This window comes from Alligator mississippiensis, chromosome 2 (genome assembly GCF_030867095.1).
Source record: "Alligator mississippiensis isolate rAllMis1 chromosome 2, rAllMis1, whole genome shotgun sequence".
Classification (NCBI taxonomy): Eukaryota; Metazoa; Chordata; order Crocodylia; family Alligatoridae; genus Alligator; species Alligator mississippiensis.
In genome coordinates, this window is record NC_081825.1 from 97,679,221 (window position 1) to 97,702,078 (window position 22,858).

The 22,858-nt window shown below is 39.3% G+C and overlaps 1 protein-coding gene across 10 annotated transcripts in view; it reads left to right on the forward strand.

Moving 5' to 3' along the window:
• LRBA (LPS responsive beige-like anchor protein) overlaps window positions 1-22,858 on the forward strand; it is a 611,727-nt gene that overhangs the window by 336,382 nt on the left and 252,487 nt on the right. For 5 of the 10 annotated variants that reach the window (XM_019481508.2, XM_014593717.3, XM_019481509.2 and 2 more), the window contains exons 38-39: window positions 13,560-13,684; window positions 20,779-20,925. In XM_019481508.2, coding sequence (XP_019337053.1) covers window positions 13,560-13,684; window positions 20,779-20,925 — 272 coding nt within the window. Of the gene's footprint in view, window positions 1-13,559; window positions 13,721-20,382; window positions 20,526-20,778; window positions 20,926-22,858 lie in introns of those variants that run through there. The other 5 variants (XM_019481504.2, XM_019481505.2, XM_019481507.2 and 2 more) reach the window with 2 other exon arrangements.

Genomic DNA, 22,858 nt, shown 5'->3' on the forward strand with positions numbered 1-22,858 from the left:
AAGTTGATGAATGCAGTTTCTACCATAAAGTCTTTTCTTTAACTTTTAAAACACAACTACCAGAACAGGCCAGTCTTCAACTTTAAAGTAGTTTTTTAGTAAGAACGGAGTTTCTAACCATGTCAGTCAAGATGAGACTCATCTAAAACTGCTCATCCTTCAGAATTCAAGTGATTCTTTATGACTAGGTCCAACACTTTTTGTCTTTTTTTTTCCTGAACAAGTTGGCAATAATTCAGGAAGTTAGAATCCTTGTCCATTGTTTATACTGATAAGAACAACTATCCCAGAACACATATTATAATTTTAAGAAAAATTAAATCTGTTAATTTGAAAGCATATCATTAAACTGATAAAGACAGCTTTCAGTGCTCAGAAGGCATTCAACAGGAACTCTACATCCTGTCAGGAGACAAGGAAAGAGCATTTTCGAGAGTATCTTCAAAGAGGTCACCCTTTGATTTTTATTTTCCCCAAACACATACATGCTTTTCATCAAAGACTTCTTTTGGTCATCAGATCTTTTCTTAATATTTTTATATGATCTATTTATTTATTTCATTCTATTTCCTTAATCCTACTTTTCTTCTGTGTGGGAACAAACACTTTGAATTAACCACAATTATGTCTGTCATAACAAGAACCCGTAAGTCTGGAATTTTCCCACTTTGGCAAGTTTTTTTTTTTGTATATAGTTTTTATAAACTTCAGGATTGTATTTGATGTGATGGTGCTGCACATTAAGGGTACATAAATGGGAGGAATTTGGATGAAAGAATACTGGAAGTTTCAGCTACTGTTAAGACCTTTATGGCTGCAACTAACACATTGATCTACCTCCAAGCTAGAAGATTCATTCCTTGTAAGAGAATTTTTTTGTAAATACTAGTTTTTCAATTCACAGTATCTTTTATGCAAAATAAGTCTGGGGGTGGGGGTAGGGGGTGCACATGTGAATTATACCAGCAGTGTTTCAGACCCAGTCATTTCATTGTTTTGAATATGAATACCAGTTTGAGACTTTAGTGTTTAGCTGAGTGCAGCATTTGCATCAGAAATCTGGTTAAGCTGCAGTTCTTGTGAAAAGATACGAGACCATTTACTAGCATCTGGCATTAGGCAGCACCTTATTACAAACTTGCAATATACCTGCTATTTCATATCTGAGCATCTCTGATTCGAAAAAAAATAACTATGAATTGTATTTTTCTTGTTAGACATGTTAAAAAACTGCTAAAATAAATTGAGACTAGCTGCTTCTTAATGTACTGCTTTATTTAGCATGATCAAATTGTGTAAGATTTTGGATGCAAAAAGTACGATTACTACTATATTGCATATAAGCCCATCTTCTTTGATGTGTCGGTGTTCTTCGGGATGCCAGCAGTTAAAAGAATGCTGCTGCTGCTGAGTAAAAGCTGTGACTGTGGATGGCAACCAGCTGGCTAATAAATAGCGAAGGAAGTGAATATGGAAAATTGTACATACAATGCACTGTTTTTAACCTGGAAGTTCTTCAGTCATGAAAGACCGTGGCTCTTTAATAGGTGGCCTGCCTTTTTGTTTGTTTGTTTGTTTGTTTTTACAACACACAAAGGAGTGAAAGATCCCTCCCCTCCCTCCCTTGCATTTTGCATTAGAAATTCAGAGCCTACCAATGTTGGAAGACTACATGGTGATGTCTGAAATTTGATATCATAAGTCAAGTGATGAAAGAGTTGAACAATTAACATGAGAAGGATATTTGGTGCCTCAGCAAAATACAGGAAAGCAAAATCCTTTCCAAAAAAAAATCTGTTCTGAATAAAGTCAAATTACAATATTTACTTGAATCCAAGATGAGGTCCGTCCCTGTCGCCGTACCCCCCCCCCCAAAATCACGAGAAAAAAAGCCTTATCTTGGATTCAAGTACTTGTTCAGAGCTGTTGCCTGCCTGGGCCCAAATGGCTTGTTTGGTGGGGGAGAAGGGGCTTGCAGCTGAGGGAGCGTGGGGGAGACTGTGCGGTTGGAGGCAGCCTGCCCACCCCCCCATGCCTGTTCCTGGGCCTTCCCATGTCTTCCCTATGCATTGCTCCACTCCACTGCTGCTTCTTTCCCCTTACCTTGTGCTCCAGCTCCAGTCCTTCCAGCCCCGACCTGGCCTGGAGAGGAGCTGTTGCCATTTCTCCCTGGCTGGCCTGGGCTGGGGCCAGGCAAGGGACACCACTAGTGTTGACTGCCCCACAGTTGGAGCAAAGCAGGTGTAGGAGGTAAGGGAGTATGAGGCATAGGTATGGGGGAAAAGGGGTGTGGGGGGAAGGTTACCAGATGGAGCAGGGAGTGGGGGGCAGGGGCAGGGTGTGGGAGGTAGGCACAAGCAGAGAGGGGCAAGTGGTAGAGGGCAGGCACAAGGGATTAGGGGTGGGGGGACAAGGGACAAGGGAGCAAGGGTTAGGTGTCTGGCTTCTTGCCCCTGCTGCTGCTTTCCCCTCGACAGCAGCCGTAGGAGTGTGGAGGGGGAAGCGTGATTATAATTAGATTCTATAATTAGATTCTACCTTCCACTATAGATTCTAAACTTGGAAAATTATAAGACGTATATCATTTTCTCATGTATAGAATCTAATTATTAAGAGGTTGTCTTAAATTTTAAATTGTCTTGGATTCAGATAAATACAGTATGACGTTTACATGGTCAAGTACTCAAGAGTAAATAGTCCTCATCCTAACTTAATGTATTGCATTATTCATCTGTACAATCAATAGTATGTGAAAACATCCATTCAGTGGTCTGGGGCCATCAATACAAATACCAGCTGCTCCTAATATAGCAGTGATTACTGTAAAGATTAAAAGTCTGTGCAAGAAGTTTTTCTCGATTAGCTCCTTGGTTAGACTGAATACTGGAATAAGTCTGTCTACTCAGAGTTAATTGGGGCAACCCCTAATAGCATAAAGTGGCTCTTTCATCAAGGATCTCAAAACATTTTACACAAATATAATTAATCCTATTCATTTTGAAATTTTAAAGGCAAACATACTGATGCTGAATGTGGGATTGACTTTGCCTCTGGTTCTGTGATCCAGGGTAGAGCTAGGAGCAGAGCTTGCTCTCAGTACCATGGTTCAACAAAGAGGAAATGTTATTTCTCAACAAATATATATTCGGTATTTTTATATCTGTGTTTTGGTGCATAATATAGCATGGTATACACAAAAGCTATAATGTAGATTAGCAGGACATAGAAATATGGTTAGTCATTTTAATGTGCCACAGTGCATCTTGGTTTTCCATTCTTTGTGAAGCATCCCTAAAAAAAACCATTATGTAACCCTTTAAAAATATTTTTATTTTCCCCTTGAAAACATGTTTTCTTTTTCATTAAGATTGTTTAGCTACCTTGCATTTTATTTATAGCTGGTAAACATTAGAGGTTTTCATTAATATTCTCCATATCTATCTGCATGAAAACACAATGTATTTCAGTTTGTGAGATAAAGCATTCTCTTCTAACATACTGCAGGGCATCATGCGATAGCATTATTTCATCAAGATTTATGCAGAAAGTGAAACCTTTCTAGAACTTTAGCACTTTTATCTTCCAATTGACAATCAACTGTGAATGTTTATTGCTTTTTGAGGGGAAACCATTTATTCAGTTAGTAGCTAATGTCTGGCTTGAATTTTTAAACTGTTTTTCACAGCAGCAAGTTAGCTAGGTAGTAGGGGAAGAAACTTTAATTGAGAAGAAGCAAAATAATCCAGAGGAGTATTAAACTTTTCATTAAGACAGGACACTTCTCTTATTTATTTTCAGAACATTTTTAATAAGTGTATGTCGTACAAAGTTATCAGTAGTTTCTACTGTATCAACTGGTCACCAGCTGTAGAACTGATAATAGCTCACCTACAACACCTCCGAAGACTAAGTTGAGACCAGTAGTCTTATTAGTTCTTTGGGTGGTAATGGGAAGATAAAGCCTTTCATCTCTAGACCTTCATTTCAAATCCATAGCAAGTTACGGGTAACCACCTATTGTTGCCACTGTAGTTGGTTAATGGTCTTTGAACGAAGTTTCTTAATTTCTTTCTCAGGGAACAAGCATTTACATCACTCAAATTGTGTGTTACGGGTGTTAGTTAGCAGTCTTGTTGGTAGGCTTAACAGAGGAACCTAGGCTTGATTGAGCCTGGAGTTTTAGTTACCTATTTACTTCTACAAGTACAGCTCCATTTAAGTAGGTCACTGATTTTTTTTTTTATAATTGTTGCTTCTATGTAGATTTGGGGTATGTGGGTGAGATACTGTAGAGGAGCCACAACATCTGTGAACCAGTTCTCTGAAAAAGTAGTGGCTTCCGTTTTGATAGCTAAGAGCATACATCATTAATACAAACAAATGACTAGGAGCAAACAAATGTTTCATACCTTCATGATATATATTACCATTAACCCAAGGAGAAAGAAATATTTTTTTTGAACAGCATCTTGTGAAATGAGCTCCAGACTGGTCTGTCTTCATTATAGCATGGTTTATTAAGATAACTACACTCTAGTTTCCATCTGCCTTTAAATGTGTTACAATTATCCTTCTTGTAAGGTGCATTTTCTTGCCTTTGAAACTAGCCAGATGTCTGAATTCAAGAGAGCAATACAGTGATCTAGTAGTCCAATATGTTAGGAGACTGCTTCTATAATGATTTACAATTCTTCTTTGCTGTTTCTCCCTTTTCATGTTGCTTGTTATTTCTTATCCTCCTCTATTCTAAAGCATCAGATGTGGGTTTCTGTGTGCTACATTGGGCTTCAAATATGTTGGCCATTTTCTGTCCATACAGCAGTAGCTACTGCCCCTTTCCTATGTCTGTAATGGTGAGTTTCAAGTAGATAAGATAGTAAGAAGTAATTGTCCAACAGTTGTATGACATGCTCAATGCCACCATCCCCATGTCACTTGCATTTGATTTCAGTCTCTCATCAGGCATGAGAACTTTAAGATGATTCTAAAATCTAGGACTGCAGTGTTACAACACTGCAACAAAACTACCAGGGTAGTTAGTATGCTCTGGGGATGTGCTCATAGGCGATGCATGGGGGGGGGGGGCATGTGCCCCTCCGCCCCAAGATTGGCTGTTGCCAAAGCTGTTGGTGGCTTCTGTGGGTGGTCGCTACCTGCACTGCCCCCCCACCCCCCCGTCAGTGGCAGCTGTGGGCAGTACCTGCTCACCACCATGGTGCCCCCTCAGTCGCAGGAGGTACCAGTCATTCATGGATGGTCCTTATCATTTTTGTAGTCATTTGAATTATAAGAGTAAATAGGTTTCTTGATATTTTGTTTGTGAAATGAGTTATCTGTTGGAAATTGAGCTTGAATGCTTTCTATGAACCAAGGTGCATGGGAAAAGAACTATGTTTTGCGATGTAATTATGTAATTTATATTAGTTGCTTTTATTTCTTCTTAAGAATGTTAGAGATAACATACCAGGTCAGACCACAGGTCCATCTAGCCTAGTCTCTGGTATCTCACAGTGGCAGTGTGTAGACACTGAGTAGGTATAAAGAGACAAAGAGTAGGTAGGTATAAATAGTCCGTTCTCTCCATGGAGGGTGTTAAGAGTGAAGGGGTAACAAAATGGCAGATGAAGTTCAACATTGGTAAGTGCAAAATGAAACTCATGAGAAAACATTACCTGAGATGCACATATGTGATGGGCAGGCTCTATACTAGCTGTTGCTGTACAACAAAGGGATCTTGGAAGTATTGTGGATAGTTGTTTGAGAACATCAGCCAGTCAAAAAGCAAGCAGTTAGCAGCGAAAAAAGGCAAGTAGAATGTTAACAATTGAGAACAGGAATGAAAACACAGAATACATCTTCGAGGCACTGCATAAATTGATGATACACCCATACCTTGAACACAGAATGCAGTTTTGTTCCAACTCGCCATGACATAGTGGAGATAGAAAAGGTATAGGAAAGGACAACATGGATGCTCAGGGAGTATGGAGAGGCCTGTGAACAAAGAGAGACTAAGCAGACAATGATTTTTCAGCTTAGACAAAAGATGACTGGGGGGATAATATGGTGAATTTTCTGGAGAAAATAAATAAGGACATACTACTGTCTCTCAATGCTAGAAATAAGGGACATGCAATGAACTTATTAGGTAGATGTTTTTAAACAATCAAACAAAGGAATTTTTTTTCCCCATAGCATGCAATTAATCTGTGGAACTCATTGCCACAAGATGTTGTACAGCAGGGGTTAACATTTTTGGGCAGAGTGCCAAAAACACCCCAACCTTGACTTCTAAGATGTTGGAGTGCCAGGGGCAGATGGTGGGGGAGGCCCAATCCTTGTTGTGACAGTGCAGCCTCAGCCCCTTGCCCGCTCTCTGCTGGAGGCATGTGTGTACCTGCCACTGGCAGCAAGCCTGGCTGGGGCTCCACAGAGCCTGGTGCAGTTGCTGGCAGCCTCCCCACCGCCTGTTGTGAACAATATGGGCTCTGGGGTGGGTGGGAAGGGTCTTCCTAGAGGCTGCAACCAGCTGCACTGGGTCCCTGGAGCCCTGGTCCAGTTTGTTGCTAGCAGCGGGTGGACACACGAGTCAGGGCAGAAGGCAGGGAAGGGGCTGGAGCTGCTCTGCTGCCACAGGAATCAGGCCCTGAGGCACAGGTGCACCTGCCGCCAGCAGTGATTCAGGCTGGGGCTCTGCAGACCCTTGTGCAGCTGTTTGCAGCCTCTCAGCAGCCTGCTGCAGCCAGCCTGCACTCTGGGCAGGCCCCTGCCACCCACCATGGAGTTTGGACTGCTTGCAACTGCACTGGGGTCCATGGAGCCCCAGCTCAAATCATTGCCAGCAGCAGGTGCATGCCTGCCTTAGGGCAGATTGCAGGGGAGCTGTGAGGGGCCCGATCCTTGTTGTAGCAATGCAGCCCTGCCCCCTTCCTCCTCATTCACTCTGAGGCATGCATATCAATCAGAATGCCTTCACATGCCATGCTCAGGCATGTATGCCTGGGGTTGGTCAACCCCTGTTGTAGTGGCTTACAATTTAGTCAGGTTCAAGAGAAGACTGGGCAGATTCATGGATAATAGATCCCTTAGGTGGTATTAAATGTTCTAGGGCTTGAAATCTTAGAATTAGAGCTTCCTAGGCCTCTGAAGGTAGGATAACCTCATAAGTAAACTCTTCTTATTTAGACACTGAATTTCTGCCCATAGAGATTGTGTGGTACCTCTTTTATCAAGTAAGATTTCTAGCCTGTTTTATTCAATTTTATATCTTACATAAAATCCCACTATCCCACTGATAATGATTTACTAAATCTAGTTTGTAATCTAGAATTAGTGTCTGATTGATTTTCCTTTTTCAGCCAGGTTTCAGAGGTGCCAATTATATCAATATTATTATTGAATGCCAGACACCCTTGTTCACACACCTTTTAGTTTTTAGACTTCTGGCTGCCTACTTTTATGTGCCCTGTTGAGTTGTGAATGCTTAGTCTGGTTGCCCCTCCTGCCTTATGTGAGCTCTATCACCCTTTTTTCCTATCCTCTTGAGAGAATCTAGCATTATTATGACTTTATCCCTAAATGATGTGTCAGTCTGTATCGTGTGTTTACTTTTAGGCTTCCCCCCAGCTTTCAATTTAAAGACTTCTTATCTTTTTTATGACTGTGCCAGCACTCTGGTACCCTTTTGCTTTAAGTGCAGCTTATCCCTCCTTTCCCATAAGGATCCCCAGTCTTAAACAAATCTGAACTCCTCCTCTCTATACATTTCACATATAGAAACTCTGCAGTTCTGCTTTCCTGGGCCAGCATGTGGTACTGAAGCATTCCAGAGAATGCCCTGAGTACCTGAGTGACGTTCCATGGCCTTTAGTTTCTTCCTTCCAAACTTAAGTTTTGCTTCCAAGACCTCTCTCTAGCACTTCCTAAAGTTGGTGCACAGCTGGCGAACAGTTGGTGCACTCTCCTCCTCAATACTCCTAGCAAGCTGGCCTTATGAGGTCCTGGCAGGCAAGTCACCATGCAATCCCCCTTAACATGGCAGACAAAACTATCTCATATTCCTAATAATCAAATCCTCCACTACTAAAGCCTTCCATCTATACACTAGGGTTCCTTCCCCCCAAGGGATATCCTCAGTGTAAGGGGATACTGGAACTTCATCTGGAGACTGTGTCAGATGTGGAAACTTTTTCTTCCTCTCCAGCTTGCTGTCTCGTATCTTGTGACCTGCATACTTCATGGCACCACTTGGGGACTGACCTGTTATGTCCCAAAAGGTCTTCATCTGCATACCACTCTACCTCCCTTTTCTGCTCCAGTTTAGCTGCCTTGGTCTGCAGTCAGACCCTACATAGCCCCAGGTGCCAGAAGTTCCTTGTAATGTTTGCCAACATATGCCATGTCTCCTCTGGGAAGGTAATCATGTGTATAGAACTCAGTGCAACAAAGTGGGCAACCTCTACCCCACTGCTCGTCTTCTACCTGCATTCTGTTGAACTTTTGGGGAAGGTGGGGGTTGTCTTGTTCTCTTCCTCTTTGTTTACGGAATAGTTTTATGTGTAGGTTCTTGTTGGCTTTGGTTTTTTTGTTTTTGTTTTTCTTTTAATTACTTTTTGGAAATACTCTGCAGCCTGTTCCTTGTGCTGCCAGAACTCCTGCTGCAGCCCAAACTCTCTTCATCTGTTCAGCTCTCTCCTCTGTCCTGAGGCATAATCACTCTGTGCTAGGGCACTCTGAGCACAAGCAGGGTGTTCTCACAGGAATCTTTGGATTTACAGCTAATACCTGGCCAGAGATATAACTACCAGCTAGCAAGCAGTTTATATTTGGCCTCTACAAAGAAGACTTGGGCCCACTCTGGATCAAAAAGTCCAATCGTGAGTCTACTGTCGTAGTGTCACAATCTGCAGACGGGACAATAGTTGTTCCATTTCCATTAGACTGCCTTTGGACCAATACGGTTTTGGATTTAAAAAATGTATTCATGTTAAATATACAATGTAGGAATTTGAAACTACTAAGATCTTAGTCTAATGTTTACCTGAGGGCTATTCAGCAAAGTTTAAAAACTATCTCACTCTGGGCCCTGGCACATGTTATATATAAGGCAGCATGAAGGTGTTAAATGCATTATAAATAGTAAACTAGCCACATATTGAAGCCAATTTATGGTATAATAATATAGCAAATGAGACATAAGGTTGTTCCATGTATAATGTGGCTAGTTTGAGTTACATTTTAAGTTGAATGTGTGGCATGTGTGGCTGAGACATGACAGAATCTAACACTCAGCTGAGCATAGGGATCCAGCATGGGGCAACACCAGGGCCTGGGATACAGTCCAATAAGTGGGATCAGTCTGGGGGCAGCATTGGGTCCTGGACCTAGTATTTTTGTCTGATTCCCCCGAGGCACATGAGGGGATGCTGTGAGCCCAACATCAGGGACCCCCACCTGCACATCCACTTTAGTTCCCAGGGCCCTTTGGCTCCACATCACCTCACTGGGAAACTTGGATTCCCTGTGCCTGGCAACCTGGCCAGAGGTTCAGGGCATGGAGTTCTGACAATCAGCTGATTGTTGTCCTGGATGAAACAGGCCTATTCTCAAACCAGACCTGGGGCTTTCCCAGCTGGGACCAACAATCAACTGATTGTCAGCTCCATCCCCTGGACTGCACTAAGGATTCAAATGTACCAGAGCTTGTTTGAGTCCTCTCTAAGGTCTCAGTGGTCAGCTGACAAACAGTTATCAGCCAGGCTGGACCTTCAGGCACCCCTCTTTCAATTTTCCAGTGCAGGGGGAGTTCAGGATTATGATCGCGGGCTCCCCCTGTAATGGCAAGTCGTAATGATGCCATTGCAATCTGATCACTGATTCCACAATTGCACCTCCTATCATACTTGTATGGCATGGCAGGAAGCATGATTGTTGGAATCAGGGATCAAACCCTATTGCGCCTTTAAATGAATGAATGCCAGCAGCTGTGGTTCTAAGAAGTGATTTAAATCTATCTCAATTTATGTGATGTTAATCTAACTTTCCTTTTAAAAGAGTGTAAATGTAACTATAAGTATGTATTGTGTTCTCTACATTTATGAACTATTTCAGTCTAGCTAAATTTTATAATCTAGGTTGTGACTGGAGCTGGTTTTAATCCTATTTAGCAAAGCTTTATAGTGTAAAGTTTAGTCTGAAGGTTTTATTCTACAAGGCTTAATCCAGATAAAATTAGATAGATGAATAAATAAGATCAGGGATCTAAAGCAGACTACAATATTTGCTTATCTTAGGTTTTAAAGCCCTAGAATCTAACTTTTATTTTTAGCTGTTTATAAGTACCATTGCATCATTAACAGTTGCATGAAAATAAGGTGAACAGGCTTAAATTTGAGCCTACAAACTTGGGGAAAACAATAAAGAAATACTCTGAGAAAATATTTAATTGGAAGTGGTTGTCTTTGTACATTCAATACCATTACTAAGGATCCACTCTGGGCCATGTTAGTGGGGCCCCAACTCACACAAATCATATAACTGACAATTCATAAACTCTTCTCGGTCCCCTGAGAAGTAGACAGGAATGCATGTTACACATGCACTTAGGCTAATTGACTACTTATGTTCATTGATCCAGTCCATATAGCACCTTCAGCCCATATGGCAACCTTCAAATAGGGCCAGAAATTTGTCATCAGACATCCAGTTAGTAGAGGGCAGTAGAGTGTTTTCACAATCCAATTTCTTAGTAGTTTGCATCATAAAATGGTGCTCCTACAACAGTCTGATACTATCAGTCAAAATTTGACAGCTAAACAATATTTTTATCTGTCTCCCCCTTGCTGCAGTGTCAACTCTACCTCAAAGGTATGGAGGTTTGATAATGTAGCACTTTTTATTTTTTAACTGATTTCAGTAGTAATTTGATAAATTTTATCAAACTTAGGTTAGTAAATGTGGATTATATTGATATTAAAGTGCATAAATGTCCCAGCGATCTGCTCTTAGAACAGGCTTACAATTAAAGATTACCCTAGAGGCTAATGCTTCATTTCTGTGCAACTACTCAGTAGGTTATTTTCTAGGAAAGGGGTAGATTTTTTTTTTGCTATATATTTGGTTGTCTCAGGCGTTAATCCCCAAATAAACAAAACTAGTAGTTCACATGTGGTTATTTGTGAATAAGCAATATGGCTATGAGGGGCATGGTATTTTATACAAATTTCTTTTACTGAATTGAAAATAAAATGCTAAGAATATATTGAATTATGGCCCAGAATAATACTTTATGCTGGAATCCATTGTTCTCTCTAATTTTTCTAATAATTTGAGCATAGTTGCTTAACATCCCTTATAAATTTTAATTGTTATTAAGAAGAGTGGCATCACTTAATTCCATCAAAAGTGCATAGAGATAAATGGATGACAAATTAATAATTTAACATCTTTACATAATACTGTAGCACAAAATACCAGAAGGATTGATGGCAGAAGAGGTTAACAAATTTTAGCAGCTTCCATTAGCTTTTCATTGTCATATGTTTGTGGTGCTGACTGAAATAAGCTTTGTAGGAGATCTCAGTCTAGGGAACTAATTACTTGTGCCGATTGCCATACTGATGAATAGGCCCTCATTGTATCATTCCCCTGAAGACGAGGAACAGTCTGTGATTCACGACTGCATCCTGGCTGATATTTGATAATAATTTTAACAGATAAATGTAGGAAGGCAGAATGATGAAGTGCCTATCCATGCTCTACGACTATCAAAGGCATGCACGTAGCCAGCTGTGTTCTGCCTTTTTTCTATAATTGCCAATGGAGAATTTTAAGTTATTAATCGAGCTTTAAATGTAGGTCTTCCCAGGTTTATAAAAATCTTGCTCTGTTTAATTATTCTATAATACTTTGCTTTTATAATCAAAATAGGTCAAATCTTGGCATCGTTCAAATGCCTCATATAGAATATAAAAATAGAGCAAGGTATTTCAATGAAAAGAGATACTAATCAGTATTTTTCAAAAGTGACAAGTTGGGACAATAAAAGAGATGAATATTCTTTTCCAGGAATAGGAATTTTATGCAAATAAATAAAAGGGTGTGCCTCAATTTCACGCAATCTATTATTTTTAATAATTAATAAAAATCTTGAGTTTTAACATTCACGTTAGAGGCCATCTTTGTACAGTGGAATTTAGTACTTCACTTATTTTTGTTAGAAAGCTTGATTTATCTTTTAACTTCGATTTTAACAAAAAATTCCTAGCTTCATTTAGATTTAATCTTCAGAATTAAGAGAATATGGGTACCTTGTTTTTAACATTTTGATCTGTGAATTATCCAGGCTATTCATCTGTTACTGTTGATGAGTACACCGTTTATTAGCTTATGTTTTCTGTTTATTGTTCCAGCAGAAGTTAGTTATATTAAGAAACAAAATTAGTATTTTGCAGGTGGGGCATACAGGTTTTCAGGCTGTAGATGTATAGTGATTGTTTGTGCTGTAGGCATTTTTTAAAAAAGTATGTATGTATGTATTTATTTATTGATTTTGCTGTACTGGAAATTCGTATTTTTGTACATTTGCTTGGCTAAAATATTAGTTTACAATGGCACTCATTCATGATCATCTAACAAGATAGTAACTGGCATTTATATATGACCATATTAAAAAGATCTACGTATATTTGGAGCAGGCAATGGGAAATAATGAATTTGATATAACCTTTTCTAGATGTAATTTTTTAAAGTATGCCTTCAATATACCAATTATTGCACATCATAACATGTAGTTTTTAATTAAATGTAAAAACATGACTACATAAAACAGAAATCCAATCTGATTTGCTTGAAAATAGATTGCTGTTTCACTCTCCTGGAATGGTTTATTTAAAAACAGTAAATGGAAAAGAAATGCAGTTTCTTGTGTTGTTCTAAGCCTCAGGGGCTAAATGTAATGAATATTTTAAGAGATTATTTTAATTAAATTCCTGCACATCTAAACAGAGTAATATTTTATTATCACATACATAACCATGTAACTGAGGTATTCATTAAAGTTAACACTTTCTGGACCAAGAATTCATGGTATGATTTACTGACCTTGTGCAAAAAGGCACAAATTAGGAAGAAAAATGAAGGGGGACAGACTTTGATTAATATAGGTAATGCTATACCATATTTATAATAGCCTTTTCCCTATTCTGGTTTATAAATGCAGTCACTGAGAAAGGTGCCCTGCTGAGGCTGAAATGAGGCTGAAATCGGAGCACATGCCACTAGAGTGTGGGGAAACTGATCACACTGTCAGCAATTCATTTCAAAATGATGTATTTAGTGCTCATTTCACCTTCCAAGAAAAAAGGGAAAGGAGTTCCTTAGACTGGAAGGTGATATTGTTATTTTCAAGGACATACCTAAGTAAAAGATTGCAGAAAGGGGGGAGGTTAAGGGGGGGAAAAAAGGAGGCAGAGCAAACAAGGAGTGCTTTATGCAGAAATTCAGTGCTACCATGCTGTTTGATAATTGCTAACATATGTGGCTCCTCTGTTTCATTGTAGTCGTCCTCGTGAGTTCTGGCGCCTTGACTACTGGGAAGATGACTTGCGGCGCCGGCGACGATTTGTGCGTAACCCCCTTGGATCGACACATCCTGAAGCGACACTAAAAGCAGCCATAGAACATGGTCAGTGTAAAAACTGCTTCTTGCCAATAGCAGCAGGTATAGTACATGGCAATGAAGACTAGACCTACATTCCTACTAGACACTGTAAAATTGCTCCACGTTCCAAAGGCTTGTCATTGCTTTCAAACATGTGCAGCACAAAGATAAATTGACCACTATTTTTCATAAACAATGTTAGTATCTGTTAAATCTCTTCTTAATTATATCTTAATAGAACCTGTGTGCGTGTATGTCAGACATATAATGATTACGCATACAGTTCTCATTACTAAAGAGCAAAGGTGGATGCAATTTTTCCACTAATCCCTGGACATGTTTTTTGTGGTAAATTACTTATTTATGTTTTAGCAAGTTGAATAGTAAATATTTCCCTTTGAGAAATCCCTACCAATTACTTTAATTAGCTTTAGTGTAAAAAGGAAAGCATTTATAAAGCTAAATACATTTCTAGGCATGCTTGTGTTTTTACCTCCTAAATTTTAATATGAGAATTAAGCAAGGGAATCAGACTAACAAATGGTAAAATGCAAGACATAGTCCAAACAGCAATTGGTAAGTAATACTAGTGATGCCTTGACAAGGAAAACAGTATTTTAATCTGTTCATATGTATGTATTTCACATCTTATTAGCAGAGGGGTCTCAATATGTGCATTTCCATTTCCATTCAGATGTTCATCTCCAAAATTCCAGTTTTAGTAACAGCTTTAAAAGCTCTTTGATAAACTAAAGGAAATGAAATAAGCAAGGCAATTAATTGTTCCGTTGGGCTTATAATTTTAGTTCAGTCATACATTTACATGTATAGTGGACTTTGCTAATTAAGGTGCATTGATAAAGTGAAAAAAAACCTCAGCGTTAGTTAATATGGTTTCAGTTAATGCTGAATACTCATAACAACGGAAGTATTTTTTATGAAATAATTATTTAATTTAAATTATTTAGCAAACCTGCTCTTTTTTTAAATTTACAAATTCAATATGTATTTTACACACCTTTTATATACACTTTTAACACTAGTTTTAAATCCATAAATCTATTGTTGTGGTTCTAGAAGAGCATTATCATCTTAAAGTTTGGCCTCAGCCAAACATCTTAACCTCTTGCACTCAGCCTTAAAGAGCCATTTCTGGAAGAAAATGTCTACAATATGTCAGCAGATATAATGCCAAATGTGACATCAGTCCTTTAAAATAAATGACCATACAGAGAATAGTCAATAAAGTGATCTAAAAGCAATAATGGTCCCAAAGCCCTACATCTTTTCCTATAGAAGGAGGAACAAGATGTAGAATTAATTAGGCCATTTCTGCTGTGGGGCTTGTTGTTAATTTTCAGTGTTGTTTCTACAGGGTAGGTTTCAAGGGCATAAGATGTCTCTTGGCTAATGATCCTTACATTAAGAGGAACTGCCTCCTTTAAAATTACATGCAGTCTCCATAAAATAGATCTTGTCACAGATGTTATGAGTTCTTCTCATATTTATTATGTTGCATCTTAAAAGGGATAGCTTTTCTTCCAAACTTTCTATACTTTTGCTTATCAAAATATAATAATGATGCATATTTTTTTTTTGTATTTTAACTGCCAGATATTGAGAGGATATATTTATCTGAACACACAATCCTTTCTTTATGAACAAACAGACTAAAATAGTTACTCATCTCTCCAATAAATGGACCATTTTTCAATAACCCGAATTCCATTTTAATTTTAATTCTTATTGCTGTCATTACTTATTTCCACTTAAATTGTTATCATTTCAATCTCTTAAATGTAGGGTTTGAGCATAAACTAGACACAATACATTTACCCATCTATGTGGTTTCTAAAAATGTACATAAAAGGCAGATTAAGGAGGTTATTAGTATTGATGAGAAGCACAATATTTAGGTTATGTCCTGACATTTCTTCTCTGAGGTCAGAAATGGGTGATCAAAAACAGCAAGCAGTAGTATGACCAGGAACATAATCATAACATATTTAAGAAGTTAAAAGGAAGATGTCACAAGATGCAAATACAAATTAAGTGGGTCAATTTAGGAAAAGATATAGCGGTCCCCTATTTAAAATAGTAGTGTATTAATATAGCCCTCTGAATTAATGCAAGAAAACAGCCCTCTCAATACAAATATAGAAACATTTTATATTATAATAACAAAGAAAAATATAAAACAATTTTGGATTTGAAAATTCCATCCTTTGAGATTCTGGTGACCAAGTCTTTGAGGCTTGGTTCTCATGGGTTCAGATGTCACTGGAATTCTCAATGGAATAGAACTTGTGTTCTATGGGGTGTCATTAATAATTTATCATGAAACATTCTATTTCAATTAAATATGCACTACTTTGAAGCAAATAGACTTTTTAAAGAGATTTCCCCCACCTTTTTAAAACTTATTTTTCAACATGAGCCTACTCTGACGTCAAACATAAGGGATTTTGTCAACAGATGAGTTTGTGAAACACAAGTCTTTAAGTATAAAGAATAAAAAAAGAAAGTACTGCATTAAACATATCTGAAAACATTTTATTTTCAGCAACCATTTCACTGTTAAGAGAGGCTTTATATGCTGTTTAGATTTTGATACCGCTAGACTTAGCAAATACAATCAAATGTAGGCCCTGCTGCAGAAAGCTCACAATCTGAAATAGTGAAAAAGGTTAAAAAATGATCGGAAGCCTAGACACCGTACAGTAAAGCCTGCAGAGAACAACAGCAACGAAAAGCAGCTCTCTTACAGCCCAGTTATATGTTTTAAAAGCAAGAACCCATCTTTTTCCAGGGATTGATTTGATTTGAAGGAGAGCCTCTGGTGCAGAGGTGGCAGAGTAAATACCTGAAGACTAATGTTCTCTGTTCAGACAATCAATACCAGCCCCATGACTATACTTCTGGCTACCTTCTAGTTAAAAACAAATTTTTTAATTCTGACAATTTAATTGCCCTTCCCAAGTTCACATTAACTTGCTTGGGAAAAAGGGCTTTAGGTAATTTTTCAAAGAAAAAGAGAACTTCCAATATGGTTATTTATAAAAGTCAGTCTTAGAACTGTGTGTGTGTGGGGGGGAGTGGGGGAAGGGGGGGAGAAGAGGGGGTGCTCTAAGAGGGAGGATTAAATATTTTTATCTTGCTTTAGAATTTGAATACAAAGTATCCTACAATAATAAATAATGGGTATAGAAAGTGAATTTCCTTTGTGGAAATTAACAGCATCAGACATATATGAATATTTTAAAGCTGAGCCTCAAAAATCTTTTTGAAATGAATTATTTCAAAATCTTTCTAAAAGAAAATGATTTTAAATATTTTCAAACATTTAATTAAAAATATGTTCTGTTCAGATTAAACCATGCTTCTATGGTGCTTTCAATTGAAATATATTTCAGATTGTATGAGTTTATGACCATGGACAAAAAGTGCAATTAGCTAGTCAATTTTCATTACCTAATATGGAGTGGAAAAAAATCATTTTAAAATATTGTTTCTTCAAATGTTTCATTTAACCAGGTGGGGTGTTGGTGAATGAAAGAAGGAAGAAATATGTTTTTAATTATTATGAGAGTTTAAAAATTAGTTTAAATGAACATTGTCAGATTAAAGATTTTAAAATTCAATATTTCCTTCCTTCTTCCTTTCACTTAATTTATCAGATCAACATATTGGTAACATACTATTGGCTATATGATGCTTTCTAATTATTTATCAAACTGATTTCTTAAACTATTCATTATTCTTAAACTACAAATATATAAAGAGTTTAAAATAAAAACCCTCTTATTGTATGGAAAGGTATACTTTTGTCAGTTATGCAAGATACATTGGGACTTAGTTCCCAGTTCTGCAATGAGGCTCTGCTTCATTAAAATTAGTAAGATGCCGTGTAATCACAGTGGGCTCCTTGCATAGAGTTCCTTGAAGGATAAGGGCCTTTGACCATAGTGGGAGCAGTATGTACTTTTAAAACCTGATACTAGATATATACGGTGCCCATATCCCATACAAGATGTGAATCATGCTTCCAAGAGCTTACAGTGTTAGGGTCCTGATTCTGAAAAGAGTTAACATGAGTGTAGTCTTTGGGATCAGGGGCAAGTGGCTTAGGCGTTATCATGAAATGCAAGGGTTAGGGTTGCACAGTCCTGCAATAGACTAACTTCACTTTGTAAAATGTGTTTCTTTCATACTTCTAAACAGATTTACAAGAGTAAATTGTGTTTTTCCCTAAACACTTTTTACATGAGAGAATACTAGCTACTGGAACGCAGAAAATTTTTAATACTTTTGAAGTGTCATCTGTTAGCATTTTGCTAAATTGATTGCATGAATGTGCATGCACATGTAGGTATGTGTAAGCTACATATATCTATGGATATGCTCTCACGCACACACACGAACACATGTATACTTACAAAGAACTAGATGGGTTTGTTTATACATGTGTATAAATTAGATGCATCTGTGTGGCTTTATCTCTTGAAATAAAATACATCTGCACTTGTACATGTGCTTTTGTGCATGTATATCTGTGCACGCACATTAGTCTTGAATTCAGTGGTGCAGTGTGCCAACAGATGATACTTCAAAATAATGTCACATTCTGCCCTCCAGGAACTACCATTTATTTGTTTGTAGATGCATACCCAAGCATGTGCACATAAGTATATGCATGTATACTTGTATTTATATACAGGAGGGGACTGCAAATGCCTCCTAATAGATACAAGGAAATTCCAGAAGTTAAAACGTTCACAAACTCTAGCTAAAATAACCAGTAGCCTCACATGTTTAGTTTGAAGAAAATATTAAAGCAAAATGTGTTAGGAGTATTAATATTAATACAAAAATTATATCTGAATGTTTGGTAAAAAGAGGATGGTAGGAGGAGTTACTTTCTAGGTCTTCAATCACCTTGCCATGGCAAGCATTAGGTTGATTTTATTTTTCATAACGACAGAGAGAGAGACTGCAGAAAATACTTGTAGGTTGACTAGTAATAACTTGTTTTGAGTCTAAAAGTCATACAGACAGATCTTGGCCTTCAAATTAAATCTTAAATAGGCAACAGGTTTAGTTTGAGTTTGAAATGAGACCTTTGGTGTATTCTGCCTTTATTTCACTGATGTCCTGATGTACCAGAGAGTGACAATATCTGACATTTTCCTGTAAATGGAGAATAATATATGCAATGCAGACATGGTTTATAAAACTAAAGATAAAATCTCCCAGCATTTATGAACATATTCATTATCCTGTTTTGTAGTTGGAATAGTTTTGTCCTCATTTTAAAATAAATTATTAAACAGTATACTGTTTAAAGCCACTAAATGCTAGTGCATGTGGTGTGTATTAGAATACTGTTGGTAATTTTACTGCTGCTAACTTAAAATCCTCAAGGGGGAGTTAATTACAGGAAAACCTTTCTAAATATCAGCTGCATATTTTCCATGACAAGAGTGTTTTCAACTCAGGTTGAACAATTCCAGAATCTGAGTTTTCTTTAGTTATATGAACTGATATATTTGAGTAGAAAATAATATTTTTGGGGTGTGCAATGCACTCAGAGCTTTTCAAGACAAAAGAAAGGTTATGTATGATGTGGAAAAGTGATCTGATTTGAAAGAAATGATAATGCAGAAGAGAAGCAGTTTCATTCTGTTGGAAGTTAAAAATGAAAGTGGAAGTGGAAGGCCTAAATATAAACTAGGGCTATTGTTTTACATTCCACTTAAATAGTTTATTATTTGCAATTTATGTGCATATATTTACTTAACAATTTAAGCCATTGTATGTTGCCACTGGGGGATTGCCTTCTTCTGTAAATGTTTGCAGATTAACATTTTTTAAAAATAAGCCAGTGGAACCTCAAATCCTGTATGGCAGCAATCAGAGAAAGTCAGGAGCAATGTGTTGAAGTTAGTTGGGCCTGATGTGTTTGGCATATGGTTTTCAAAGGAGGTATGACCTTGTACATCCTTATTTAACAGGTTTTTAAGAACGAGCATTTTTGATCTTCAGGATCACTGTATAATTTCCTACCTGATCTGTAGCACTGAGCAACCTTTGCCTGGAAAGAGCCACTCTTCCTCTACCCGTTACTACTATGAGCTGGAAATTTGAATAGAATAGTTTTCCCCTGGCACTCGAAAGAGAATAGGACTTCCCCGTGGAAAAAGCGGGTTTCCTGGAGGAGCTGGAGGCCGATCCAAGCAGGGCGCAAGGGGGTGGTGTTGATAGTGGGGAGGGGGCTGTTCCCAACACGTTACTATGAAATGCATTGTCATGTTAATAATATAAGGAGCGCCTGGCTCTGACATGCAGTACTTCATTACAAGGCGTAGGCTGAAATGCGCTTCCTAGTTGCAGCGGTAAAAAGGAGGATTTTTCCCCCCTGTTTTGAGGGTTGCTTCCCCCCGACCTTTTTGCCACTGGCAGGGACACGTCTGTCCCTTGCCAGGCTCTCAGCACTGTGGAGATCGCAGGTGCACGCGGCAGGCGAAACTCCCTTTCCTTAGCGCCACGTCTGCAGGGACGGGCTTTGGGTGGGGGGGCAGGAGTCGTACCCGACCAAATCCCCCCCGCTTGGGCTCAGGAGGGGGCCGGCGGGTTTCACACGCGGCAGGTTCACGGGCACACGGGGCGCCCAGACTCGCGCGGGCTGAGGCCGTGCGAAGCGGCGCCGCGGAGGGCGGGGGCTGCATGCGGGTCCGGGCAGGGCAGGGCAGGGCAGGGCTCGCACCCCGCGTGGCGCCGGCCGGAGCCGCCTCGCTCAGTCCAGCTTGCGGGGGAGGGGGGGGCACATGGAGCTGGAGACACAGCCCGCACCCCGTCGCGGCTCCGGGTGAGGCTGAGCCCGGGCATCATGCCCATGGGAGTGAAGCGCAGGCCCCTCTGGCTGAAGGACCCGCACAGCCCCCGGGCCTGGGCGGGGGGAAGAGGCCGACTTCTCTCCCTGCAGCCCCGGGGGCCCGCGGGCTGAGGCTGGGTGAAGAGCATTGGGAGCGGCTCTGCCAGCCCCCGGCCCCGGGCTGCTCCCCGCTGGCACCGCTGCTGCTGCCGCCGAGACACAGCGAGGCCTTTCTGTTTCCTTTCAGCTCCCGAGGAAGACGTGCTGGTTAGGGGCAAGCAGTCCATCAAGAGCCAGGCCCTGGGAAATCAGAACTCGGAGAGTGAGATCCTCCTGGAAGGCGATGACGATACCCTGTCATCCATCGAGGAGAAAGACTTGGAGAACCTAACGGGTAACTCGAGCTACTTTCTTCCCCCCTCAGTCTCCGTTATTGCTTTTCGCTGGGATCGCTCCCCTTGCGCGGGACAGGCGCGGAGTGAATGAATGCCCTGCCAAGCTGGAGATGTGGGCACTGACTGCAGCACACTGAGGAATCTCCCCACCAGTGGCTTTTATCCCCCTCTTGTTTTTATCCTACTGTTTTCTGGGTGTGTTTTTTTTTTCCCTACATGCCCTTTCTTAGGAAAAGTGGCTTCTCATTGAAGGGATTTCCCTTCTCCACTTTTGTCTGGTCCAGCTGTTCAAAGGCTGGGACTGGCAGGCGGCTGGGAAAGTTTTTTAGAATGAAGGCCTTTCTCAAACTTTATTTTTGTGCATTTCAAATGTATGTCCCAATCACCTCTCTTTTTTTTTCCTTTGGTGGAGGAGTCTGCTCACTACATTAAAAGTTGGCTTCACTCTTGCCCTCCCCTCCTGCAGTCTATCCCTGTATCTGGCTTCCTTTCTTTACCATGAAAAAAAAGTTTAGTTTCATCAAATGGGGTTTTTTTCAGCGTACTGGATATAAGCCTCTGTTAGATTTTTTTTTTTTTTTTGCAATCAAAATGGATTATCTTCACTACTTAAATGTTCACAATTCAGACAGTGGCTTTGGATTCAGAGTACGTAACTTCTAGTTTAACTCCATTATTATGAGAGCAACACAGGCTACATGAAAGCAAGACTCCTTTACACTATTCGACTCAGCCATCTGGGTTCTGAGTGCACTCAAAATACATGTTGGTTTATAGGACAGAAGAATGTTTTTCCTGGTCAATTCTGGCTCCCTGAGAAGCAAGAAATATAATCTTCCCTGGTGATCACTATGTGAAGTTATTGGACATCTTAATTAATGGCAATTCATTTACTCATTGCCTGAACTGTATGCCACTTTAAAGGAAAAAAATGTTAAAAATACTAATTCAAGGCCATATACTGATCAGTGAACTAAAATGAAGGTAATGGGAGCATAATACAATGGTCTCTCTTAGTGAATCTGTTCCCCTCTGTCTCTAGCCTGCTCTCCAACAGCTTTCTGCCCCGTCCCTTCTCTTTTATTATGCATTCATTGCTTCTAGTAATACATTCATACTGTAATAGAGGTGAAAGGGGAGTTTAATTATATAATCTTGACAATGGCAATAGGATTAAGAAGTAATCCTCACTAATAAAGTGGTGTGGGTTAGAAATGAAGTGGAAATTGTCAGGGGTCTTCTACAGGACCTAGGATGCCCCAGCTTCTGCAGCTGTCTGCTCACCCTGTAATTGAATGTCTGAGAGTGATTGAAAAAATGTTATTTCTCCTCTGGATTACATGCTAATGTACAGAGGGCAAAGGGAGACAGCAAAAGAACACAGAGCTGCTTATTTCATCTATTTGTGGGGATGAGCTTTGGGAAATCATGGCAGTTCTGTAGCTATCTGATGCCCATCTGCAAACACAATGTATTTGTACATTGGGAATAGAAGGTAAAGCTGCTCTGATCTCAGCAGAGCATCTCTTCTATTGTCCTAGTGGCACACATTAAGATTGATGCGAGATTAAAGACCATCACCCTCCTAACAATCGATGGAAATGACAATTCATCTGAATTTTTTGGCAGTTATTCACCCATTGATTACCTGAATGTGTGTACCTCATTTATAGACACTTTATTAATTCAGACCTGGGCATGTCATGCTCATATTTTCCAATTGTTTTACAAGTTATACATTACACAGATAATATTGCCACAAAGTAACTTAATTCCCTTCTCTCTCTTAATCAGTTGGATGACAAACCTAAGGTGTTTTTCCCCCTGTACATGTTGTTTTATTTAATAGGTTCTGTATTGTTAGAACTGTGCTGAGCCTATTGTTTTCAGTAGTAGTCTGATTTGTCTCTGTGATAAGCCCTGTGGAGATGT